The sequence below is a fragment of the Microchirus variegatus genome (genome assembly GCF_963457635.1).
Source record: "Microchirus variegatus genome assembly, chromosome: 19".
NCBI lineage: Eukaryota > Metazoa > Chordata > Actinopteri > Pleuronectiformes > Soleidae > Microchirus > Microchirus variegatus.
The window spans coordinates 6204329-6231893 of NC_139820.1; the positions used below are offsets into that span (position 1 = coordinate 6204329).

The window sequence follows — 27565 nt, forward strand, 5'->3', positions numbered from 1 at the left end:
GAGAGAGAGAGAGCAGAGTAAAGACAGAAGATAGGGAAGGGACATTCATCTGCTGCCTCACTCCACAGAGTAAACACACCAGGGCTTTTGGCTGCAGCAAAAAACACACACACAAGATTCATTTTATTTTTCTGCCCAGGGCGCATGCTCAAAACCAACGGACGGTGCAGCTGTTTTAACCAGGAGCCCGTAGAGGTGAGTACAGTAATGCGCCTCACAGCTAACCGCAGTGATACTTGCCCTCCCTCCTCCTCCTCCTCCTCCAGCTCTCCTCCACCACACACTGTTTATGGAGCTCTTGTTTTCGCATATAAAACACCAGCAGCTAACCCTTCGCTAGCTTCCTCAGTGACATAGCAGGACAGTGCTCGCTCTTAGCTAGCGGTTACAGTTCAGCAAAGATGACCAAAACGACTGTTTGTTTGCTAACACTGCGAACAGGGGTTTTGCTATGCTGTTAAAAAACAATACTTTTCCCCCTGTAGCTTTAGCTTAGCCGGGAGCCCTCACCGTTAGGGTATTGTTTTAGTTTAAGATACTAGTGTTAACGATGTTTTGACACAAACGGTATCCTGCTGTGTGTCGGTACGTCAAACGTCAACCCCCACGCATCGCGATAAAAGCACTCGCAATAAGTTCATCAACAAAAAATAATCGAAATAAGCAGGAATAGCACAGGGTTCCAATCACGAGACACTTGCAGTTAAGTTGGAAAAGATTCACTTCATCTGGTAACAACAATGGTACAGATAGTCTATACACAGTTTGTCGTTTACAACCTGTAGATTCTGTTTATGTTATAACAAAAAAGGGTATAAGTGTTGATGTTTTGAGAGAGATTGGTTCCTCAAACTATCTGGCAACCTCTAATCTCTGGGGAGGAGAAGGGGGGATGCGCTTCAAAGTGTAGTTTCAAGTGTAGTACCCGTTTTAAACGCTAGTTGGATATCTTATTTTATAAAGAATTGTGTGTATTTCAGTTATCATGGTCAGGATAGTCTTGACAGGAGATTTGCCTAATGTGCAGTTGAGTTTTCAGATCACAGGTTGTCTCCATGTTAAAGCGGTGAATCTTTCAGGTGTTACAAAGTCATGAGCTGAAACCCTTACATGCATAGTCTGAACACAGCTGGTAGTGTTATATCTGGCTGAAATGCTCATACTCATTGGTTACATTGATGTACAAGAGGTACAAATCAAAATTATTGTGGTAATGTGACTAAAACCAGGCGTTGTAAACACTTTAGTCCGACTGAAGTTTGACTTAATCGTATTTCTTTAAGTTGGACTAACACACTGAGCGGTTGGAAGGATGGGTATTATTATTTAATATATACATTCAGTCAGACCCACACTGGCCTAGACACTGTTATATGTGCTGCAGTTGCAACCACAGGGATTTGTAACACATAATATGTCACACAGACGAAGAAGAAAACGGCAAGAAAAGTGTGGTGAAATCCAGATGTGGTATGGTACCCTATTTACACTCCACGCGCTACTAACTTAAGCTGCTAGCTTTTTCGGGGCCAGTAATAACAACTTGAAACAGTAGTTTGTCACCACCTAGTGTGGCAGAGGCGGACATACATTGGTTCATTCACTCAGTCGAATCACAAAGACATTTCGTCCAGTCAAGCGTAGTCAAGCTGTAACCGTAGCTCGACTCAACTGCACGGAAACATACCGCGTGTGTGTGTGGCCTTGTTGACCGAGCTCCTCCGCTTCAGCGTGTCGAGTCTCATTTGCATTGGTGCTGGCACTAAACGGACAAGGTAGCTGACCTCTGCCTTTCCTTCCTGCAGCTTGGCCTCTCCAGTGACACTGAGAAGAGTCACAGCATTAGAGGAAAGAATAACATAAAAGGGGCCATTAATATATTATTCTCGGTCGTTCTCGGTGTGTTTGCGTATGACTTAGTCCAACATGGGATTCTGACGTCACATTATTTCTGTAAATACAGCCTTCTTCTGTGCCTCGTCAAGGTGGATTTGTTGTCTGAGCGTGAGAACTGTACTGGTACAATAAATCCTGTTCATAAGACACAGACTAGGGCAGATCACGACGTGAAATTAAATGACTCCACTGATCTGACCGGTTTTGCTCCATTCTCTACTGCACAAACGCGCCCTTATCTGACTAATGATGATCAAACAGCTGTGAGAGGTAATATCTCTGCCAATGTTTGGCACCGTAGATGTGTTTGAATTGTAAGTGATTAAATAATGACCTGACTTAATCTTCAAACTCAGACTTTATTAGCTCCCTTTTTAAACTGTGTGTTCTTTCTCCCCAGACACAGAAGCGTTTTTTTAAAGATGACCACTTCATGGAGCGACCGACTGCAGAACTTTGCAGACTTGCCAGCCAACATGGACAGACTGACGATGAAAAAATACAGGAGAGAGCCCTACCACAGGTAAGAGAACAGAGGTCACATGGTGCACCACAAACTGTACAACCAGGCCACGGCAGAACATAGAGATGCTGAACCTGCAGTCACAGCACATGATAATGAATCCTTTGCGAATGCAAATCATGAAGGCCACTCTTTGATCCTAGCAAACAGCTAAACACAAACTGCTGTCAATATTGTCTTTGTTTTAACATAATGGTTGCTTGCTTTAGCAGCAGCGTAGACTGGGACTATTTATCTGCATATTTAAAGTAAAAAAAAGTGGTGGATCATAAAATCACAATGTGTAATCGTGTTGCACAGCCCCGTAATTATTAATTCCATTGTGAGTAGTCAAGGAGATGTCTCTGGAATAATAACAGTGTTCAGACTGGTTACTGATCACTTGTCTTGACACTATAATGGCAGTAGTTTCCCAGGGAAATATCGATTTATGGTTACAAAGGTTGTTTGTCTGTCTACAATTGTAAAACCTAAACAACAAGAGGCCAATCCTCCGCCTCACTCCGGTCATAAAATTGCTGACAGCGGAAAAGTGAGTGGAAACTGGTGAAACTCTATCCGGAAAAAGAATAAGAGCCTTGCCACTGGAGATGACAGTGGTCATGTAAACGGAGAATGATGGACACTGAGGTTGAACAAGAGATAACCTCTGGGGTTTGAAAGAGAGAGAGTTCCAAGCTAACATTCAGCTAGCGTTGCAGTATTTGTACTAGACAAATTATTAAAAAACGAATTACTTTCACCACACTGCAGCCATATTAGCATAGCAATGCAGTGCAATTCTGTCTGGTCTTTGCAAAAGACTTCCACTTCTGTAGATGGTGAAATGTCCGATTATACACATGATGCCTCTTGGGTGTGGTTTTCTGGTTGCTAGGTTTAAAAAAAACCTCACTGAGATGTTAAAACATCATCCGACTGTTAAGTGAAAGAAGCCTGTAGAAATGTAACACGTTGCGCTGAAAGCAAAATTTATATCGATCACGGCGTTTTGACTGCAAGTTGTTTTGTCAACTCGTAATATGGGAGCGCCTTGTCACAATAAGACGCCCTTGTTTCTAAATATGCTGACGAGTCAAACATGTTGCTGTAAGAGGGAATGTGTTACTCGTGTCTAATGTTTAACTCACTTATGCCCACTTGATACTCTTGTTCTTTACGTCCACACTGTCACATATTGGGGTGTCCTCACAAGGCCTACGGCATGATCAATCATCAGTTTACCCCCCCATGTGTGTGTTTGCGCGTCTGACACACGAGCAAACAATCACACACTGCATGACCCCCTTTTTCGCTAATCTCGCTGACAAACTGTTCCTTCAAAGCAAATCCTCATCTCCAAACAACATGTCCTGATAACGAGATCTTGTTATCGCATAGCAGAGGGTTGACAACTTTACTGAGCCCGAGCAGATAAACATTCTACCGCAGCGTCGAATCGCTGTCGATATGAGATTACGGCACACAGTGGGAGCAATCTGTCAGATTGCTGCACAGCTGTGCTCGGGACTAAAAGTCGTGCGGGGATTCTCTTGAAGGTGTGGCCTGGCTCATGTGTGCTATTTGAGGCAGTACTGTTATCAGAGGGACCAAAGTCAAAGCTGACTACATGTCACCCCCACCACCGCCCTATTGTCAGTGCTTAGGAGAGACTTTTACATATGTCACATTATGATTGTCCTGAATCACTCCTCCCACAGGAATCATGTCTATAAAGGTCACATGGTGAAATGACCACACACAACAACACATCATAAGAGATTGGAATCCCTCACTGGGAAAGTGAACTCGGTCCTGAGAGACGTTGACAGTAAAGAAGCACATCTGTTTTGGTTGTTCTGGAACAGGTCATCGTTCTTCAGAGGCAAAACAAGGGCAGAATAATATGTTTTTCCACATGGGAGTGATTTTTATAGGATATTTTTTTAATTTCCTGAAATGACAGCATAGACGTGATTTAATATTCTAGTTTCGCTTGTAAAGAGAAATGGCACTTTTTTCCTTCTGAAATTCAGTTTTATTTTTAAATGACTTAACCTTAAAAAATGTAGCTTCATTCATTGCAATTTAAATACCTAATCATATATTGAATTGTCTTTTATTGCGTCCATAAATTATAATAACATTACAGGGTATAGGTATTGGCTTCTCCAAACGTGTGACCAGGAAGTATGTCATTCATCATTCATTGTCAGCAAAATGCTTAAAAAAGGCTTGAAAATATACATTTTAAAGTGATTATATACTCTTTGGCAGTATATTCAGTGTCTGCCAATAAATCCTGCTAATTGTTACTCACTTGACTCTTGATTTAAGTGGAACAGTTTGGCTGCAGCCTCACTGACAGTGATTGGTGATGCGAACATGCAGCTGTTGTTCAGAGCGAGGGAGGGTTGGTGGTTGGGGGGGGCTGGCTTGGTGACGCCTGACTTGTGCGATTGTTCTGGATGTCTTTGGAGGGGCCTGCAAACGCCACGCTGCACAGCAACAACAACAACAACAACAACAACCACAGCCACCCTGACTGACGGCACGCGTGCACAACAGCAGAGAATGACGTGGAACGGCCACAATCGTTTTTGCAACAAATCAGAAAATTTCAGAATGGAAAGAAAGCAAAAAGAGAGAGGGAGGGGAAGGGGGGGGGGGGGGGGCAAATGGGACAGCATTGTTCGTAGGCTAAAGCTGCCCTGTGCTGCTCGAGCAGGTCAGACCAGCGGAGAGTCGAGCTGAGGTTTAATTTCACGCAGAATGCATCGCCAGTCGACTGATGGACAAAGATCTAAATGGGAACTTTATCACTATGGATCTGCTGCCAGGTATTTCACTTGACTGCTTGATTTCAGGAAGACGACCAGATCATTGTCTCGGGTTAGGAAGAAGCTGTGTCAAATATTACCTCCAACATAGAGGTTCTGTTTTTACCCGTGTCTGTCTCATTAGCATCGCATTGACTACATTTTCTAGAGATTATGGCTCCAGATATTGGTCGTCTAAACTGGAAACTGAGCCGTCTGAGTGCTTACCCCAGTTTTAGCTGCTTGGTTTTAGTTGGTATTTGTAGCATGAGTTAATATTGACTTGTGTAGAAATATTTAGGGTCACAGCCACACATTCAGCTCAGTCAGATGTTGAAAATAAGTTGTGTAAGAGTGTGTGCGTCAGCAGTCAATCTTGACAATCCAGAATTTATATATTTTCTGTGGAAGCCGTGTCAGCCTGTGTATGTAAACACCACCACTGTGGACCCTTGACTGATTTATGAGTCAGGACAACGGAGCCGTTTCCTGGAAGACTGGCATGCTCTGGTTAAGTTTGTGGGCTTTTAGCTTCCTGTCGCGTTACCAAAACACCAGGTCGAAGGCCTCTGCTGAAACCACTGAACAAGTATAGACTCATCGTAGTGCTGCACAAAATTCCCCCCGACATTGTTGACGGTAACCAGCAAAGTACACTTGTAATTAAGCTGTTTGTACGTTGTTTGTACGTTTACAAGCTAACTTTACTACTAGCTGCACTTGTGTCAACATTGACTGAAATTAGGCTTCACATTTAACCTCAGGTTCTGCTTGAAGCTTCATTCTTTATTCCTCATTGTAGGAGCCAGTGTGGGGTTAGGTTTAGTTTGGGGTTGGTTGGGGTGGTTGGTGCTGGATTACTTGTTACAGTGTGATGTATGAACAGCTAATGTAGTCAAAGTCAACTGTTGTACTCAAGCCTTTGATTAAATATTCTTGCAAGGAAAGGAACGCGACTTTGTGGCCATTTTGTTGTTATTTTTGTTCTTAGATAAAAGGTACCATGGACACTTTGATATCTTTGACAGCTATCATAGAAAGAGGGATCAGGAGAATATCTAGAAGTTTGGGGTATGTGTGTCAGTTTTAGCTCTACTAAGTTTGGCGTAAAAAGGTTTTTTGACCGTCTACGTAACATTGGGTTCTTTGTGTTTGAACCTGTTGATCGTCATTCACAACCCCGGAAAACATCAAGGAGATATTTCTATACATTGTCAATCCTAGATAAGCTTGGATACATATGGACAGGAATGTATCTTGGATGTACGGCAAGTGGAAATAAATGTGCAAACCCTTCACACAACTTTCTCTTGCCTTCGTGATTGATGAATTAAAACAGCACCTACGAGTCAAGCCCATTAGAGCCTTACTACAAGTGTATGCTCGCCCCACAACACTCATTTCTTAAATATGTTTGATTGACTAACTAGAACGCTAAGGTGGTGCAATTCCCATGCTCCTTCGGTGCGTTAGTTAAGATGTCTTAACCACTGAACCCCAACATTGAGTGAATGGGTTATTAAGACGAGAAAAGAGCTTCATAAATACAGTTTAGTTTTACTATAACAATATGGATAAAAGACATTTTCCAACACAAACTCCAGAGTGTGGACATACTGCAGTTTGCCAATCACATAATTATGTCAAGCAGTGTTGAAATATTTGTCTTGATGAGACACGTTCACCACAACAACAACAGTCACAACGGTCTCTGGAGATTCCCTCACCCGTTCACTCACTGTGGATCAGAGTGACTTCTATGGGCGTTTTTGTTCTCATATCCAGCCTCTCCGGGGGAAACTCCAGAGAATTGTCAGTGAATGTCCAAAAGCAGCTCAGGTCAGCTGTCGCTTTCAAAGTTTTGAAATCATTTCTTAAAATCATCACCTTAGTTAGGATAATTCTTCTGAATCCTACAAAAATAAATGCCCACCCACTTGTTGAAATGTATGTCGCAACTAAAACAGTGTCCTTGTTCTTTTTGTCCAGAGTGTTTGTCAACAGAAGTTTGGCCATGGAGAAGATTAAGTGCTTTGGTTTTGACATGGATTACACTTTAGCAGGTAAGTTCATCTACATTAACTAACATATCGAGCAGTTTCTTCATCTATGAACGTCTTTTGAGGTTTTTGACCATCCATATTAAGACATCACTTTGGGTTCTGCCATGGTTTGATTGTAGATAGTAGATACATCTGCTTGGTTTTATATTAAAAGCCTCTTGAAAATTCAATCAAGTCTAGTCTGAAGATACTCTGGACTGAGAACCAGCACAGTCACTTGTTGTTATTGTCGCCATTAAAAAGGAAAATCAACTGTTTTTCTAATTCAGAAGACATTCAGTTGATTAATAAATGTAAAATGGTATCATTTCCATACACTATTAGGTCCACCTGGAACCCTTTTGGAGGGTTCCACCAAGAACCCTTTTAAAACCCTTTATTCAGGAAAGGGGTTTTAAAGGGATCTCTGGATCAAAATGGTTCTTACTGGAACTAGTATTAAGTGTGGGTTAGTGTTACCAAGAACCCTTGAAAAGGGTTCCAGGTAGAACCTCAGCCCTTGTAGAAGGACACTTATTTCTAAGAGTGTCAAAAATGTCTCTTTTATTATTGACAAAGCAGACCTATTAAAATTAGCATGTTCCATCAGTTTATTGCCAGAATCAAGGTCTCAATAATTAAAAGCTGCATAAATGTGCCATTAGATAAATCCAGCCTGGCTGAGATATTCGAGGAAGTGCATCGATTTGGTTAATTCGATGCATTTGTGGAGTGAATGTGGAAATCAGGATAAATTAAAAGTGTGAAGGGGATTTAATTTCTCATATGTCGCCACCTTCAGAGTTCATTAAATTCAGCAACAAGATAGCGAGCCCTGTATCTCACTATCTTCCCAGAACTGCGGCTTGATGAGCACAAAATGTTATTTAGGTCAGCGTCTGTGACACATTGAAAACATCACATCACTTGGATAACAAATGTTAAGCATAGCTCTCCAGTACATGAAGCTAGAACAACAGAGATCTTTTTCCTACTGACCAGTAACTAGGCCAAAAATATCCAGATTTGTTTTTTTTAATGCCACTGTGTTCTGTGACTCAGTTCCATTTTATTGTTCTCTCCCAATTCCTAAAAATAATCCTCCCTTTGAACAGCAGGGGTTACGTTTGTTTATTGAGTTCACAGCGATGGCTCCCCCCCGTATCGGGGATCACTCGTAGTCCCTGCCTGGCTCCCGAGATTTTGCAGAGGCTCAGCTGTTGACAAGGTTCTCTTTATGGCTGTTCATAACCAAGTGTTAATGTTTGCTCGAAGTGTGGCTATCGTGTGTCATTGGAGGGTGTTCATCTTCTGACTGCAGCAGCGCTTAATCAACTCAGAGGGGCTGGAAAGATTCACAGAACAACGGCTACTTAACCAAGGCAACCTGTCTGACTGCAGTATGTGTTTTTTAAGAGGGTGTTAAAGACGGTGCGTAATGTACAGTGCAGTACAGAGGTTTTTGATTGGGAATCACCATTAAACATTTTACAGCATTTCCTGACATTTTATGGACCAAACAACTTGGTTATTTAGTTTAGCAACCTACTTTCTGCCAAAGTCACGTGTGTATGTGCGGCTTCTTTGTCGAAGCAGGGCGCTCAGAGGCACGTGAGCTTTGTCCAGCTAGGCCACGCCCCTTGTCAAACTGCCGAGTTATCTAATCTGTTCGAACTTTGACATACTGTATTTGCAGAGCTGTAAACACGTAAGTGTCTTTGATCATTTCGGTCCGTGTGTGCCGACTTATCAGAGTTGATTTGTGTCCGATTTATCTGCTGCGTTACCAGAGTATGATCTGGCTGGTTTGTGCATTTGAAACGTCGCACTGCAAGATGGCGGCCACTGTAAAGCAAGGCCTAATCTACATTAAAAACACTTTTTTCAGCAATCTGGTTGTTCTTCTTCAAATATCTAACTTGGTATCTGTTAATGACGGAGGCGGCAACTGTTGGTGCTTTTCCATGATACAGTTCTAGCACTACTTGGCTTGACAATCGGCTTGTTTTTATTTGCTTTTCCATTAGGGATAGTAGCTGATACCTGGTGATTTTTCTGGTCCCTACTCTGGCAAAAACTACACTCTTAGAAATAAGGGTTCCAAAAGGGTCTTTCTACAAGGGCTGAGGTTCTACCTGGAACCATTTGCTTCTGAAAAACCCTTTCCCGAAGAAAGGGTTGTTCAAGGGTTCTTGGTGACTATCCAACTATCCAATCTAACCATTTTGATCCAGAGAACCTTTAAAACCCCCTTTCCTGAATAAAGGGTTTGAAAGGGGTACTTGGTGGAACCCTCCAAAAGGGTTCTCCTATGAGGACAAGAGTGTATGACGACCCCGCCCACGCCGGGAAGGCGCTATTAATTAATGGAAAACGATGTGCCTGATACCAAACAAGTACAGTCCAGTTGAATAGAACTGAGTCATGCTAGAACCTGTTGTCTTACACTGATGTGACCCATATCCTATGAAATAATTGATCCCAAATCAATATCCCAAATGTGCAAAAAAAGATAAGTTACGATTCGGTATTTGTCCTACCACGTGAGTCGGTAAGAAATATTACTCAAAACACACACATGCAGGACCCAGATTGCATTGGGAGCTTTGTGAGAGCTGCACACAGACTTGTCCTAGTTTTCCTGCAGACTTTTGGCTGGAATGTAGGTCCTCAGGGCTGTGCTGAATTGTTCACATTCCTCCACAATATGTTTGATAGTTAAAAATGTGCGACCGGGCCCTATATTTGGAGCCACAGATGATTAAAGACAGACAAGGCGTTACCCTCTTTTTTTTTCTGCTATGTGACATGGTTCAGATAAATTCTCTGCCCACAATTTCTGTGATCTGGATTTAACGGTGTATTCGTAGAAGGGTGGGGGTTGTTTACTTTGTGTGTGTGTGTGTGGGGTGTTTGTTAGGTGTAAACCAAAGGTGATCTGACCTGCAAACCAAAGAGACACCTCACACCTCGGCAATCGGAGCAGAGGGAGTATAATTATCTGGCAATAATCTCATCAGGGATACAAGGTAACGGATCCTTGAAACTGTGGCTGTTTTTCGATGGCCGCGTGTGGGTCTGCATGTACACAAGTGTACTGACAGCGTGAAAGTGGTCACAGTTGGGGAGCAATGACCCCTCCATAAAACACAAATGTGAGGGTCCAAGGACTCGGCAAGCAGTCCTAATCACACAAATTCCAGGCATGAGTTGGGCTCACAGGCTTGAGTCTCAAGTTCTGTTGGTGATGTTGTTTTTGTTGTTGCCTAATACATGGCACCAGTGCTGAGTGGTGGCTTACGTGGCGAAACACGAAATAGTGAGGGGTTGTCTAGGGTTACGTTTGAAAAGGATCCACTCTAGGCCGTGGTTTTGTTGCTTGCGGTTATTTAAGTCACTCCCTCTGTCAAGTAAACAGTAAACTAGTCAGTTTATGTGCAGCATGCATGACAACACCATTCAATTAGACTACTGTCTAATGAGCACCAGCGTGACATTGATTTATTGTTTGAAGTATCGCGCACTTCAAAGCGTCCATTGACTTCAAAATGTTTATTTCTTTAAGCTGGCAGAGCATTCATTTTGTCTCCTCCTCAGTCCAAAAATACACTGGTTTGGATTTCTACATGTTTTTCTTGCCGTTTCTGTGAAACGGCTTCTTCTTTTTAAGGCCTGGAGGCAAGAACTGTGGTCTGTGTCTAGGTCAGTTTGGTGTCTGGGTGAACATGTACATGCAATAACTATTTCATTTTGTTCCTGACGAGTTTCTTTCCGAGTTAAAGCTCCCATAGAGTTGTCCTATTGCACATATATGTGAGTTATGGAGGTCTACTTACATATATTAACTTGTTTTTATGTTTAAAAAACTCTGATCAAAAACCTCTCCTCACTGAAGCTCTAGTCAGTTGCGCTGTTTCAGGCGAGAGTAAGACAGAACTGTGTTGTGATTGGCCAGGTACCTGGAAGTGACGGAATTAGCAACGTCACCTCTCAGAAGCGCAGCTCCCCCTGTGGAACGGTGGATGCACTGCTACTCATTATCAAAACATTGTTTTAACAATGTTTAAAAAGGGCTTCGTCACGACTCCCTGCCGCAGTCCCTTTGACCCAGAGTCAGAAGACACTGTCGCAAGTGAAACACCTCTACAACGGACGTGCTTCTTCTTCTGCGGTTCAATGTACGCAACCGGATATGCCCGGACTAGTGCAGGAGGATCCTCTTTTCAGGAGACGGGATCCTTACCTCATGGTTCAAGGCTTTTTCAGAGCGCTTGCAGAGCCCGAGAATACAATAAAACCCAGCGTTCTCAGCAGTGGCTGAACTGTTTGTTTGGAAACTTTATGGCTTCATAAACGAGGTAATGGCGCAGATACACACCAAAAAAACAGCGTAAATTGGAACTTCCGGTCTGTGGGAGCTTCAAGTATTAAATAAACATTAAAAAAAAGATTTTAAGGGCTTTTAGTTTATTCAGTAGCTGCTCACTACTGTCCCAAGGTCGTGATGTGAAAACAGGCTTAAAGAGAGAGTGATGATAGCGAAGGTGACAGAGAGGGGAACCGGTTCCAAAAATAGGTTCCTTTTGTAGTGCCTCAGAGCCTCAAGAGGAATATGACAATTGAGTGAGAAGCAGTAGCAGGCGAAGGAGATAATGTAAGTTGGTGAATACGACTGATCCGGGCCAAATGTGTGCAGGGGGTTGTGATGGACAATCTCTAGCTTGCAGAGGAGTGACGACAAAGGGACAAGATTTTCCTGTAACTCAGTGACCACTATAACATCTGTGTATAACCCAGCAAGTGCGCGCTCGCATAGTTTGCAGATGAGGACACTGATGTTTTGTAACCCCCAGGACTCGCTGTCCTCTATCCAAACTTCATCAGCCAATTTTTCTTCCCCTCCCGAGGCCTCCTGTCACCCCGCAGGGACTGTCAAAAGCAGGCAACGACACAAGTGCATTCTTTGTTTTGTATTTATAACATCTGACTTGTTCTTTTCCCAGTGTCAGATAGCATTTTAATCCTCTCGCGGCCTTTTCTTAGCCCAGCGTTGGCCTATGTTTGGATTTTCACACTCCCCTGTTAAAGGGTGGAGGGCGTGGGGGGGGTTTACAGATGAGTGAGAACATGTTATCAACATATTGACAACCCCGCACGCTCTGAAGTAGATAGACGTGGTTATAAAAGTCACATGTACATGTGTAACATGAGTGCAGTTCACTGACTGACTGTTTGTTGGTTATGTAACCACCCGCAGGTCATGCTTGTTGTGTTTATTTAAGCGTCACATTGACATTCTGAATGAAAATGTCCTGACTTCCTGTCCTGAACAGTGAGAAAACCTCGCAAACATGTCCAGTTCCCAGAACTTAAGATGTGGTTATTAACACCTTTTTTTGTGTGACCGACATTTTGAACCTCGCAGAAAAACTGGCTTTTCATGGCTGAGATCAATTGATTTATGTTGTGTAGAAGCTCCAACTACTACTGTAGTACTTTTTTCAATGAATATAACATTAAATGAATCAGAAATACACTCTATACATTGTTAATGTGGTAAACAACTATTCTAGCTGCAAATGTCTGGTTTTTAATGCAATATGTACGTAGGTGTATAGAGGCCCATTTCCAGTGTTCTAATGGTACTTTGTGTTTGCTAATCTTGTTAGAAGGCTATTGGATGATTTGAAATCCCTTGTGCAATTATGTTAGCACAGCTGGTTCTTTGACAAAAGCAAAAGCAAAGTATGTGTTTGTGTATAAAACTTAATGTGCATGTGCCTGTGTTTTGCTTCTAGTGTACAAGTCACCAGAGTACGAGTCGCTGGGCTTCGAGCTGACCGTGGAGCGCATGGTTTCCATCGGTTACCCCCAGGAGCTGCTCAGCTTTGTGTATGACCCGTCCTTCCCCACCAGGTTAGTTCGACCCCATCGCGCTCAACAACGCAAACGTCGTGACGGCCGTCAGGTCAGTGACAGAACGCTGCGTCTGTTGCCTCACTTCACTCTCTGACCTCGAAAGATACATCAAAGCTTTTTTCCACCACGCGGTATAGCGCAGTTCAGCCTGCCACGGTACAGGTTGGAACGGTAGACCCTAGTTGTGTTTTCAATGGCACAATTTTTAAATATACTCTGTATTATGACAGAGAGATTTAAGGCCTTTTCTATTTCATTCCTGTGCAGCGTGACTAGCTCCACCCTTTAGATATCGGAATACTGTGCTAGTTACCCCAATAAAAGGGTGCCCAAAACAAGTTTTGGCAATTAAAACACAAATAATTGTCTATGTATTGATCTGAACTGAATTATACAGCCTGGTGAAAACGGGTCTTTTACAAATAACATAACCATAACAGCCTGGATCAACAAGAATCCATCACCTGGTCCAAGTTAAGTTCCTTAATCTTATGACAAATACGTTTTTCTTTAGTTTTACAGAAGTAAAACATATCATGTCTTCTTTTTCTTGCTTTCAGGGGCCTTGTGTTCGATACCATGTATGGAAACCTGTTAAAGGTCGATGCCTACGGTAATATCCTGGTCTGTGTCCACGGATTCAACTTCCTGCGAGGGTGAGCGATCGCAAATTGCAAAAAAATCGAACAAAATCTCTCCCCGAAATTGTCATTAAGATGTCGCTCGTGTGCTTATTTTTGTGTCTTTTCTCAGGCCCGAGACTCGCGAACGTTACCCAAACAAGTTCATCCAGAGAGATGATACGGAGCGCTTTTATATCCTCAACACGCTCTTTAACCTGCCAGGTGAGGTCTCTGAACACAGATAAGAATACCACAGGACTGTTAAAGAGAAATACAATATGCAATTAACGTCTTTATAGGATGTTGCTTAAGCCTTTATTTATAAAGGGAGGACGACTTGGATCAAACTCCCTTTTACAAGGGCACTTAAACAATAAAACAATAAAAGGCACAGTACATTTCCTCATGGTGCGACTAATGAAAATACTTTGACACACATGAGCTCAGATATCTCAATATTTCTGATTAAAAGTGTACTGAAGTTTCTCAAAAACTGTACAAGTAAAAATGTATGATTTAGTTTTTTATTCTGAATAATATATACACATATATACACATAAACATACATATATACTGTATATAGTTTGCCAAGAAGTGCTTTGTTGTTCTTCCTCATACTAGTAAACAATGACGCTACAATGAGTCATCTGTACCTTCTGACAACAGCGTATTTGTTTATTTGTCTTCGCAGAGACCTACCTCTTTGCCTGCCTGGTGGACTTTTTCTCCAACTGTGACAGATACGCAAGGTAAATAACTCTCGGTATCTGTCAAGCAACACATTTCTTGGCATTTGCATGGTGACACAAAAGGCAGGTGAAAGCCAAACTGGTTCAAGATCAAGCCCTGCAGCATGGGAGGGTGCAGGGGCTAATCAGAGCTAATCATTGTAAAAAAAAAAATTAAAAAAAATTAAATGGCACTTATGTCATAGAACCTGTCTAATTTTCATTTTCTATAACCACGATTCATTTATCCCTGCCACTAATCGAAGGACAGCATGGTGACTTATCATAATGACATCAAGGAATAAATAAATATTTCCACTAACTATTTACTTGAAATCCTGATAATAACTCGGAGATAATCGTAAAAATGTCACATTAAAGGCGTTGTAATAATGGCCTGTAAATTTGTTGACAATGTAATCTGGAATGGCTGCATGTCCTTTGTCCTCTGAAACCTGGTTGTTGGTCTTTTAGGGGGAGAATGCTTTCCTGTTTGGCTGGGGACCCCTCCAACAAGGGAAGGCTATCCCATTTAAAAGCAAACAAAAAGAACAAAAAAACAAATGTCATGTTTTGAAAGCCTTCTGTAAAGATGTGGCCTGTGCGACGGCTGTGTCCGTGTGTGTCTCTCCTCCTCTCCCCCAGCTGTGAAACCGGCTTCAAAGACGGCGATCTCTTCATGTCCTATAAGAGCATGTTCCAGGACGTCCGCGATGCCGTTGACTGGGTCCACTTCAAGGTAGGACGCCTCTGGTGACTGGGATTTGTTTTTGGGGACATCATAGATGTCTTAAAGATACAGTAGGCAGGTTTTTTTGGTATTATTGATCATTCATTCCACTGTATTATTTCATCATAATATACTCAAGTAATCCGAGACAGGCAGTGGTGACAGCTTACCTGCGTTGCACAAACTTCACAGTAATATGACACAGATTATAGGCTAATTATAGGCTATTGCATTGCTTATAGTCATGTGATCAGAGAGGGATTTGCACCCGTTTACGCTCTTTCTTTATCTACTACCACATAGTGCTGTAAAACGAGCGAACACAACTTTCATATAAACTTAAAAACTATGAGCAAACGGCACCAAACCAACCAGAGAAAAACACAGAGATGGAGGCAATGGCAACATTGCGTGAGTAAAGCTGGATGTCAGATCAGGTTTAGAGAAGAAGTGCTGACAAAAAGTGAATTCTGCTGCTCAGAAAACCATGGTCGTTCAAGCATTTGGACGTCACGAATGCTTCTTGTCCCCGCCCACACCTGCGCTACCGCTGTATACATACAAATGCTCCCTCAGTCAGGGCACAATATATAAGTAATGTTACATCATTTATTAGAAGTGACACACTGCAATAATTCAACAAATGTATATCAATTTGTTTCAATCTGAACATCATAAAAGTTCAATACATATCGAAATGTTTATGCACAACTCCTCGCTTTCACATTGCAGGGCACTCTGAAGGAAAAGACTGTGGAGAACCTGGAGAAATATGTAGTCAGAGATGTAAGTAGTTAGTATTCACAGAGGACGTTGCACACTTACACACACACACACACACACACACACTGAATCACACACATTATTGTTGAGCTCTGTGAAGGAGCTGGTTTTTGTAAAGATGCCTGTAGCTTCAGTCTTTTCTGTCTCTTTGTTCCCACCAGGGGAAGCTGCCTCTTCTGCTCAGCAGAATGAACGAAGTAGCCAAGGTTTTCTTGGCGACCAACAGTGACTACAAATACACTGATGTGAGTATGTGTGCCATGGATTTCAATGTTTCAGTGGTAGCAGGACGGATAATAATGAAAGAATCCATGTGATGTTAGTTGCTGTCGGTTTGTTTTGCATGACGATGCTGCACCTGAACTGACTGTGTGTTACGTTCTCACAGAAAATCATGACCTACCTGTTTGACTTCCCACATGGCCCCAAGGTAAAGAACCTTCCCTTTGATCACATTTTGACATGTGTTGAATGTAACACATCTAACTTTCTCTTTGCGTGTTTGTTTTTCGCCACAGCCTGGTACCTCCCACCGGCCCTGGCAGTCCTACTTTGACCTGATCCTGGTCGATGCGAGGAAGCCGCTCTTCTTCGGGGAGGGTACGGTGCTCAGACAAGTCGACACGGTGAGAAGTCGCGGATCTGCTTTTTCACCCGATGACAACCTCCTCATATACACACATTTCTGTGTAGACGAATCTGTTGTAGAACGAGATGAGTGACGGAACTGGTAACGGTGACACATTAGCCATATGACTGTTGAGTTGCATGGTCTGTAGCCTTAATTTGCTGCAGCCCCATAACATTTAAAAGATACTGTTTGTTAGCATCATCATCTATTTCAAGTCGATACGATGATCACGCTGATAGTCTACATTTCTATGGCCCTGAAGGTCAATGTGATGCAGCATTTCAGAAAAAAACACCCTCAAAATCCCCTCAATGTCACTTCCTGTTTACACCTCAGCATGCTAGGCTAACAGATGCAATAACTCTGTGTAACGTGCGGTTTGTTGTCCTGGTTTCAGACAACAGGGCGTCTAAAGATTGGAACCTACACTGGACCTCTGCAGCATGGCATAGTCTACTCTGGAGGTAAGTCCACGTTTCCTCCCGCTCATTATGTCTTCGGTGCGCGAGCGATCGGTTTTGTCTGTAGCAGTTGCGATTGTCGTTTAGGTTCGTCAGACATCGTGTGCGACCTGCTGGGAGCCAAGGGCAAGGACATAGTTTACATCGGGGACCACATCTTTGGAGACATCCTCAAGTCCAAGAAGCGTCAAGGCTGGAGGACGTTCCTGGTCATACCCGAGTTGGCCCAGGAGCTGCACGTGTGGACGGACAAGAGCTGTGAGTTGGCTGAGAAACACACAAACGCAATCGGATTCATGGATCAAGTAGCAAAGAAGCCGCTAATTAGGCTAACGCAGTGCTGATCATGCATTGTCTGGTGTTTGTTTTGATCCGATTCCTCATTCATTCATTCATTCACTGTTGCTGCTGTACTTTCATAGTGATCTTAGGTTTTTGGTGCAACCCCCCCGTTGAAATGACGACGTTCTCGAATGTCTTGTTTTATCCACAAATCAAAATCATTCACTTTTAATGATTTCTTTGTTATGTGGAGCAAAGAAACCAAGAAAATATTCACATTTAAGAAGCTGAAACAATCAGGAATCTTGTTTTAATCATGGAATCAAACCGATTAATCGATTATCGAAATAGTCGACGATTCATGTAATTGTTTCAGCTCTAAATGGGACGATCGTTTCCAAAATCGACACCGTGTTCTCCTTAACTCTGGAGGACAATGTTGACCGACGCTCTTAACCGACAGCAGAGTCGCTCTCCGGTGGCAAACCTATTATTACCTTAACTTACTTCCCAGAACTTGGATCACATTGTCACTCACTACCACACACACACACATTCACAGAATCATAGTTATTTATACCTCTCTTCTCCTCCTTCTTTTGTTTTCTAGCATTATTTGAAGAGCTGCAGGGCCTGGACATTTTCTTGGCTGAACTTTACAAGTAAGAAATGTGACCTTTAATCTTCTTCGCCATATTCTACCCCCTTTTTTTTTACTCACTGCAGCAGCTTTTATTTATTTATGCGAACCTGGCGATAGGGTTTAAAGTCTGCCTGATTACCAACGTTTGCTGAAGTTATTTATGGTCGCTGTTACACCACATCCTTGACACGTTACCTTTCACCAGACAAGACCGTTTCCCCTTTCCCCTCCCCCCCTGCTCCTGACTGACTGACTGCATGGTCTTTTCTCCTCTGTCCGTCCTCAGACACCTGGACAGCAGCAGTAACGAGAGACCAGACATCAGCACTCTTCAGAGAAGAGTCAAGGTACGGCCGTAATCATCACCCGCGTTCCTATGACGACGGGGAGACACCGTGCTGCCAAGTTCTCAGTGCACCCTGCATTTGCGTTGTGTCCACGAGTGTTTAATCATTTACAGCTCTTTTCGAGTTGCACTGAAACTGTCCTGTGAACCCTACAGGAAGGCCGCCATTTTGGCTTGAACGCGAAAACAGAGGCATTTTTGGCGGATTTGCACCAATGGTATTTGAACGAACTAGAGTCCGAACTTGTCAAGTTTGACAACAGCGCCTCCTGGTGGTGACAGAAAATATACAAAAGAAAAGTTTCTTTCAGATTTTGGGAATAACTTTTACGGATATCATCCTATACAACTCAAAATGAGCAAAAACGCTCAAAACACAAAGTGGCGCGCTTCAAGCTCAAGCCAGTTCAGAGCAGCTTGTGAGGGCCAAGCAGTGAGAGGAACCTATTGTTCCTGTTGAGATTATTATTTTTCTCCGAAATTGCGCTTTTGAGGGGGTTAACGTGCGAAAAACTCTTGATCCAAAGTTTCTCGAGGAATGTTGTGGAATTTTTGACGCAAGAGAAAGTGGCCAAAATTGTGTTAAATGCTAAATTTTGGATTTTATTCTATCGTGTCTAAGTAGCACATCGTTGTTCCGATTTTAACCAAACTTGGTACATTTGTTGCTCTCATGATTCTAAACAAATTTCCAATGTACTTCCATTAGGTTCGCCCACCCAGAAGGCAGCCATTTTGGCTAGTCTACGCATTTGAGCACTTGTCCTCGCACATTTGAGCTAGCCGCGTCAAACTCGGTCCATATGTTCTGGACAAGTTAATGATTAAAAGCTGTCAAAGGACTTTCTCTACATTGAAAGGTGTGGCCTCAGCGCTTCGACAAATATTCCAAAAAAAAGCCCACTTTTTTTGAAAGCTTTAACGTAAACCTTAGGTCCTACGAGCGGTCTTAGTTATTCATATTATTCCGCCAAATTAACCGTATCTTTGAGGGCCCAAACATATCCCCCAAAATTGGTGAAAATTTACATCTGAAAAAGGTTTGGTGAAAAAGCGTGGAAAATTGGAAGTGGGAGGGGCTATAAAGTGACGCAAAAAAAAGTGCTAGTAGGTCATCTGCTGCCGGTTTTAACGTACAAACTTGGTACACCAAAAAATCAAAAAGTGCGTAATTTTGGTGTCCTCTCCCTCTTGCCTCGTAGAAAGTGACCCACGACATGGACATGTGCTACGGCATGATGGGAAGCCTCTTCCGCAGCGGATCCAGACAAACGCTGTTTGCCTCGCAGGTGATGCGCTACGCCGACCTGTACGCCGCCTCCTTCATCAACCTGCTGTACTACCCCTTCAGCTACCTCTTCCGAGCGGCTCACGTCCTGGTGAGTGTACGTGAAATGTGAAAAAAAACTACGACATTTAGAGCCGGCACATTTTACGGCTCGTTCAATGGAGCTCCGGGCGTCACGTGACTTTGACGTTTGTTTACACTTCCATTGTTTACACTTGGACCTTCCAAAAAAGGTCCAACTTTTTTCCAAAGTTGGACCTTTGGAAAAAAAAGGTCCAACTTTTTGAGGAAAAAGACATTGAAATATTCATATTTAGGATGATATTTCAAAATAAAAGTGTTTGTGTGGATATGGGACCATAAATAGTTCACAAAATAAATATATATAATGCAAAAACCATATAGAAATAACTCCTTATAACTTCTTTTGATTTGGCGGGCCGCATGAAATTGATTGGGGCGGGCCGCATGTGGCCCGTGGGCCGCACGTTTGAGACCTATGGCGAGGATGAATCGTTTAATCAGGACATGAGCCAAAGCTTGTGAACCCCACACTGCTGCTCCCACAGCAAACAAATGAGGTGTTTAGTTATTGTTTATGTGAGACAGTGACCCCTAGTGGCACTAATGACATATTGCACATTTAAAGGGCTGTTTTACCCACTGCTGTGTGACTATTTCAGAGCTTCTCGTTTCTTCCCCCCCCCGCACAGATGCCCCACGAGTCGACCGTGGAACACGCCCACGTGGACATCGACGCCGAGTCGCCGCTGGCCACGCGCAACCGCACCCACTGCAGCGACTGCAAGGACCTGGACTGCAAGCGCAACCAGCTGACGCGCTCGTTCAGCGAGATCAAACCGCCCAACCTGTTCCCGCAGACTCCGCAAGAGATCACCCACTGCCACGACGAGGATGACGACGAAGAGGAAGAGGAAGAGGAAGAGGAAGAGGAGGAGTAATACGGCGGACACGGAGAGGAGAGCCACGTTCCTGCTCCTGCCTTCATTTCGGTTTTCCCACTAGAGTCAGGTAGTGACGTCTCTCTCTCTAACATCTCCAGTGTGTGTGTGTGTGTTTACTGTAACAGTACTGTACGCACACACACACACACACACATACACTGGAGGGAAAGTATAACAAGGACCAGTAGTGAGGTGCATTCTGGGTCCTCAGAAATCAAACTTTCCTCCCCCCCCCCCCCTTTCAGCTTCATTGTGATAATTGATTTGATTCCTGTATGATTTCCTCGGTCAGTCCGACCATGAAGAGTGGGAGTACGTACATGTTCACTTTAGCTCCGCCCCCCTCCGGACTCTGCCGTATGCACAGTCATGAAACAAACACTTTTAACAGTTGTCGGTGTCGGAGGAGGGTAAAAAAAAAAAAGAATATATATGCACATACTGTATTAAAGTAGATTGTTTTTTATGCAATATGGGAACAGTTTTTCATGTTTTCTTTCAATTTCCTTGTCATGATGTCGATGGAGTAGACTCAGACTGTAGCATCCTGAGCGATCGGCTGGATTATAACAAATCCATTCAAGAATCAGATGCAATTTTTCTGTGTTTTTTTTGTTTTTCATGTGGTACACAAATTCTGTTACCTAGCAACAATGAGGGGCAGATGCAACGGTGTTAAATGCCACGAGTCTCTACGGCAACCGCGGCAACTACAGTAGTGTTCGTGTAAGCGACCGTCAGGTGGTCACCGAGTATTTTATCTGACGACACGAGAGGCCTTTTATTTTGGTGACAGGATGTGCGCATATATACATGTTTGACCATTTTTTAAGCAGCTTCATGACGTGGCGCACGCGTGTGAGTGGCATCTGAAGTGATTGTTTAAATCCGGCATATTCCTTTTATCGGAACAAGTATTCACGAACGAGGACGACCGGTCCATCTCGGGTTTTGTGTGTGTGTGGTTTGATTTCAGCGACCGTACGTGGGTTTTATGCACATGATCAATCCGTTAAAAATGCACCTAAACAGATTTTTATGTCATCATAGTAGCTGTATAACAAAAAAAAATGTCATATTTGTGTCATCACATGTCATTTTTCTTGTGGAACTTGGTCGAAATTAACGCTAAATATGATTTCCTGTCGGTTTAGCGTCACATCCTGTCGAAGTCGATTCGAGCCACTAAAAGGGAATGGGAAAAAAAAAATGCTGTTCTGGTTCCTCCATCTTTTCCTTTTCCTCTTTCTTAACTGTTTTAAATACTGTAATATTTTTATTTTCTCTCGGTTGTGGGTTTTTTTTTTTGTTTTACTTCCTGAACGTGGGAATAACTGGATTATATTATGCCAAATGAGGCGGCTGCATTTCAGCGGCACAAAATGCATGTGATAAACGATGCAGAACAAAATGTGTTCCGTCACGCAGAGTAGAAAAGCATTTTTTTGTGTCATTTTCACAGCAAAAAAAAAAAAGTTAAACTGTAAAAAAATAAGTATAAAAAAAGACAATTTTAAATGAAGGGAAATAGCATGTTAAGAAGCGTAACTATAATGTTACTTGTAATCAATAACTTTTATTTTAAGTGGTCTTGGTTTACAGATTTTGTACGTGAGCCGTTTCCATTTCCTTTTCATATCATTTTTGTAGTTTTTTTGTTTTCTATTTTTCTTTTTATACCGAACCACCAGCCGCTCTGATTTTGACCTAACGACAGATTTGCGAACACTTTGCGTTGCTTTAGAGGAAAACATTGCAGCCGTTGTCGCTAACTATGCTAACCCTCTTTTTTTTTGGTTTTTATGCATTCACTTGATCACGTTTTGTTCTCCTCTACAGTGTTTTTTTTTCTTTTCTTTGTTTCCAGACATTACCTACTGTACATTTGAGGGAAAAAATACATAAAAATGTAGAATAAAAAAATAGTTTTTCATAATTGTGTTTTGACGTTTCTTTTCCTGAGTATTTCATCGAAACTGATGTTTACTTTGTTACACTTATAGAAAGTGAAATATGATTATTTTTGTTGTTTTGGATTTGGTTTAAAGTTCCAGTGTGTGACATTCAGCGGAAATGATCGTCAATAGTTTATAAATGTGTTTCAAAAACAAACTTGGTTTTAATAGCCTTTCACATCATACACTGAAAATATATTTTCTTTTTTTAAATGGACATAGTCGTCCGGTTAACTGGCTGAAGACAACTCGGAAGTAAGAATATGGTGAACAGCCAACAGGGGGCGACGCTGATGAACGGAATGAGCTAGCTTTTTAAAAAAAACATAAAAATGTAAAATAAAACTACATCAAAACTGATGCGTACGTTGTCCAATGTGGGATTTTACACTTATATAAAGTGAAATATGATTATTTTACATTCAATTTCTAGCAAATTTAAATAATTTCACCTAAACTGGACCTTTTAAATCACTTTTGAATGAAAAAAGACACAGAAACTTTCCATAAATGAGTTAATCGAGTCATAATCGACTGAAACCAATGACTGTTGGATTAAGGGGATTTTTATGACGACTTTAATGTGACATTTGAAGGACATTTCAGTCGTATTTGTGTTGCAAAAAGCAGCAGCAGCAGCAGCAGACGAACAAACACACACACACACACACAGAGAGAGAGACATCACCTGACTGTTGTCTGTTAATCATTCACTTGTTTTTATTAAAGCACCAGCTGGACGAGGCACTGGGTTTGTTCTCGGGTAGAAGAAGCGTTATGGACAGGACACATGGGTACAGCAGCATTAGCAGCATTAGCAGCATTAGCAGCATTAGCAGCATTAGCGACGGACAGAGAGTGTAAGTGTGTGTGTGAGAGACACAGGAAACAAAGGGGACAGATGTGTGTGTGTTGAGCCTCACAGCATATTTAAAAAATAATTAATTTTCTGTTTGTGCATTTATTTGGACGTTTGAATAGCGGTCATCGTCTCCACCGTCCTGCAGTGTGATCATCATCATCATCATCATCAACAGCATCATTTGCTGGAGTGACAGTGAGGTCTGCTGCATAGGAGCTTGTTCAAGTCAATAATAAAACCACAGCAAGGCAGACAAACACTGCACTCTACTGTACAACAAGGACATGTCTCCCCCTGGTGGACAAACAGGTACAGAGGCTGTGCTATACACGCTCAGTCACTCATACCCTCGCCATAAACATCACAACTTCACCCAATTATTAAGTCGTAAGACCCTCGAAAAGCCCTTAAAAGGTTGTGAGGACATGTCCTCACAGACCACAAAGGAAGGTTTCAATCAAAATTGGTCCCTTGTCGTGATGGTTAAAGTCAGACATAATGACCTTAACCATCACGACAAAACCCTAAAACCACGTCCTAACTCCCTAAAAGCCCTTTAAAGATGAGAGGAACAGCCAAACTGTCCTCACTCCATATGAATTTGGTCCTCACAAAACCACACATACACACAGAGGTTTGCACATCTATTCTTCTGAGGACATTTGACTTATCTTAACCTTAACCAGTTCGTCAGAAATGAGGTTCTGCCTCCTTATTAGAACCAGGTTTTTGTTCTCCACGAGGACGACTGGTCCAGACATGCCGGGAAAAAGGTATTTTTACGAGGTAGGACAGACACACACGGACATATGAGGAAACAGTGGCCACTAGTGGTTACTGTAGTTACTGCAACTGCGTGTCGAAGGAAAGCTTTAGCTTGTTTTTAAGTACACGTTAGCGTCGCCTGTGACGCAACACATGAAACAATCGTGTTAATAAAGAGGCCTGGAGGTGAAAAAGAACATAAAACATTAAAGAAATATAAGAAATCGGGGAATAATTCAGAATTTTTCAGAGGCTAAGCTTCAGCTAAAGTTCGGAAACCTGGCTCTGTCCAAAGATACACGAGAAAATAAACCTCACCAATTTTTGGAGGGAAGTTTCTTCAATTTGTCAAGAAAAAGGTCAAACAAAACCTCAGTTGATTTGTTAGGAGCTAAACGAGACGCAGCATGCTAATGAATGTTTGTGCGAAAATAAATTAAATCAAATGAAAAGATGGATATTTTGTGATCTGCAGTCGTTTTGGATTTGAATGTGATTTAAAGTTCCAGTGTGTGACATTCAGCAGAAACAAGAGTTTATATAACAGCCAACAGGGGGCGACTCTGATGAACTGTTTTATGAAATTGAACTTAAGTGAATGGTCAGTTGGTTAGTTTTCAGCTTTCAGTTTAAACAGAAAATGATGTTAATTTTGTAAATTATGAAAGAAAATTGACAATAATGTGCGGCTAATACGAGGACATGCTAGCGTGACGGACAGCTAGCGTCGGGGCTGGCTGCAGGAGACAGATCTGTGAACGTCCAGTTGCGCACAAACTCGGAGCTGTACGACACTATACGTCTTGCGGAAATGGTTTCACGACACCATACGGACACAAAATGGCGAGATTCAGCGTTAAATTGCTACTTGGCCACCATTTTGGCTCTGCCATGTTTTTAATAACAGCCAAAAATGGACAAAGCAGAGTGGGAATTTTGAGTTTTTTCGGAATAGAACGACAACTTTCCCAGTAAGCGACGGCCACCGTCGTTTCACTGACTCACCAATAGATGTCACTAAATCTTACACACTGGACCTTTAACTCGTCACTCGTTATATATCCGCAATACAGATGGTGAAAAAACAACGACACACACACATAAACAGTGGGAAAGCATCGCTGTGTATCATCATTCATGGACACGTTTAATGTCGAGGTTGCTTTTTGTGACGTTGATGATGCTCAACATGTTAGATGAGGTCATTAATACTGTGCAATTATCAAGTTTGATTATGAAGAAAAAAAAAAACACACAAAAGACATAACCTCCACATGTATCGGTGCAGTGTCACAACTGTTACACATCGCCCCCTGGTGGCGAAAGACCCCTTCGGCTGTGACAGTAGACATGTTTGTTTGAGGTCATCGGATGCAAAAACACACGAGAGACAAAAACAGACGAGCTAAAGACACTTGTGGATGGCTGCAGTTTAGCATTCTTCAAAAAAACAAATATACATATACATACAGTACATACATACAAATATATCTGTCAATTTCTTATAATACAGTGATTCTCCTCTTATTCATAATCATCTCTTTTAAATAAATTGCGGCTTCATTGCACTTTGTTAAGATAATTAATTATATGATTTCTCTTTAAAAGGCAATAGTGTGATTTTTTTTTTTTTCGTTTTTTTTTTTCTTAAAGGTGAAAAAGATAGTTGACCGTATAAGCCTGATTTAGGATAATAGTAAAAATAACAAGATCTGTAATATACATAGTGTATCTGTAAAAGACCCTCACCTCCTCATATACATGAATGGATGTTCATCTCCACATATATATACTCGTGTATGTAGCATGTCCTTGTTTTTTTTTTGTTTTGTTTTTGATACGACACGCGCAGACGAGCGCGAGCATGCTCGTGCGCCACTTTTCCAACGCCGTATCAACGTCTCCACGCGTACATATATATACAGACAATATTATAAAATAAATAAATACAGGAAAACATTCTTGGTTCGTGGTTCTTCTTCTTCTTTTTTTTTTTCATCTTAAACGGTTTCTTTTGGTGCAGTCTTTGACGGGAAAAAAAACCGTTTGCTCTCTGCGCTGTTTGGGTTTCTTCTTTTTTTTTTGAGTCCTCGCTGATGGGATCAAAAAGTCGACTGAGCCTCCCTGAAAGATGCACGGATGGTGGAGCTGCATTTGTGTGTCTGAAATGTAATAAGTGTGTTCAAATACGTGCAAAAAGAACAGTTTGTGTCCAGTGTAAAGAAGTGGGACCAAAGTCTTTGGCCTGAGGAGAAAGTAGAGTGAAAGTTGTGTGTGTGTGTGTGTGTGTGTGTGTGTGTGTGTGTGCATTAGGACTGTACTTTTTCCAAAACCGAATTTGAGGGAGGGCCACGCGGTCAGTGAAGTGGTTTGCACTTGTGCTTTTTGCAGCAAGAAAACCTGGTTTTGAGCCCCGCTTAGAACAAGGGCCTTTCTGCATGGAGTTAGCATGTTCTCCCCGTGTGGGGGGGGGGGTTTTCTCCGGGTTCTCCGGGTTCCCACAGTCCAAAAACTTGGGGATTGGGTAAATTGGACGCTCTAAATTGACCATGAGTGTGAAACTCTATGTGTGGCCCTGTGTACTGAGATTGGCGCCAAACGTGCACTAACTTTATCGCTGCATGAGCTTTGAACACTGCCTGTGCTGCCTCCGCCTCCCGCTCACAGGTGAGTCTGCAGATTTCCCAGAATGCTTTGGCGTTGTGATTGTCCGCAACAAACAAAAACATCCCTCTCTTTTTTCCCCCCTCTGATCTAAGGGAAAACTGAAGTGGATCTGAGGCTATGCTGTGCTCACAGTGCCCTCTGCTGGACCAGACGGTGATTACGTCAGTGTGTCGCGCTAGGGTTCCCCAGGTTCAGATTAAATTAGATCTAAAAATTATAGATCAAAAAGTGACAGCCCTAGTGTGCATGTGCATTGTTTATGTGTGTGTGTGGGGGTAAAGGGACGGGGGGGTGGGGTTTGCATGCACTCAGTCATCCTCTCGTCCAAGTCACCGCTAAGAAAGGTGTCAGATTGTCCCAGAAAAGAAGCTCAGTCACAGGTTCTGTCCGAGTGCGGCCTCTGTAGGCAGCGTACGGGTGGTGGGATGCATTCTGGGTGACGCAGCACCCGTCCTCCCCCCACTGCCCCCTCCGAGAAAGGGTCTCACTGACTGACTGACTGACTGACTGACTGACTGACTGACGGGGCTACTGGCCGGAACAGGAAAAACCCTTTTTTCCACCTGCTTCCACTCGCCCCACGTTCCCTCATCGCTCTGTGTGTGTGTTCCACGAGACAGGGTGGAGGGGCCTGCGTCTCCACCGGGCTCGCCGGGGG

The 27565-nt window shown here is 42.5% G+C and overlaps 1 protein-coding gene across 3 annotated transcripts; it reads left to right on the forward strand.

Moving 5' to 3' along the window:
- nt5c2b (5'-nucleotidase, cytosolic IIb) lies at positions 1 to 22588 on the forward strand. Of its 3 annotated transcripts, XM_083906126.1 has the most exons (18): positions 1 to 195; positions 2297 to 2419; positions 7207 to 7280; positions 13058 to 13175; positions 13739 to 13834; positions 13932 to 14023; positions 14493 to 14550; positions 15175 to 15268; positions 15992 to 16045; positions 16204 to 16287; positions 16431 to 16472; positions 16561 to 16668; positions 17071 to 17137; positions 17222 to 17392; positions 18027 to 18078; positions 18346 to 18406; positions 19608 to 19784; positions 20407 to 22588. In XM_083906126.1, exons 2-18 carry the CDS (start codon positions 2319 to 2321, stop codon positions 20653 to 20655), a joined length of 1698 nt encoding a protein of 565 aa, XP_083762252.1. In that variant the 5' UTR covers positions 1 to 195; positions 2297 to 2318; the 3' UTR covers positions 20656 to 22588. The 3 variants fall into 3 exon arrangements, with proteins under 3 accessions (XP_083762252.1, XP_083762253.1, XP_083762254.1); XM_083906127.1 differs by lacking the exons at positions 1 to 195; positions 2297 to 2419; positions 7207 to 7280 and adding an exon at positions 10268 to 10288; XM_083906128.1 differs by lacking the exons at positions 1 to 195; positions 2297 to 2419; positions 7207 to 7280; ... (1 more) ...; positions 13739 to 13834; positions 13932 to 14023 and having other exon boundaries at positions 14498 to 14550; positions 15004 to 15268.
- The last annotated feature ends 4977 nt before the right edge of the window (positions 22589 to 27565 follow it).

Coding starts and splice junctions, on each gene's coding strand:
- nt5c2b (XM_083906126.1), top strand. CDS start 2,319: ATGACCACTTCATGGAGCGACCGACTGCAGAACTTTGCAGACTTGCCA. Junction 13,176..13,738: donor GACCCGTCCTTCCCCACCAG/GTTAGTTCGACC, acceptor TCTTGCTTTCAG/GGGCCTTGTGTTCGATACCA. Junction 16,046..16,203: donor AGAAATATGTAGTCAGAGAT/GTAAGTAGTTAG, acceptor TGTTCCCACCAG/GGGAAGCTGCCTCTTCTGCT.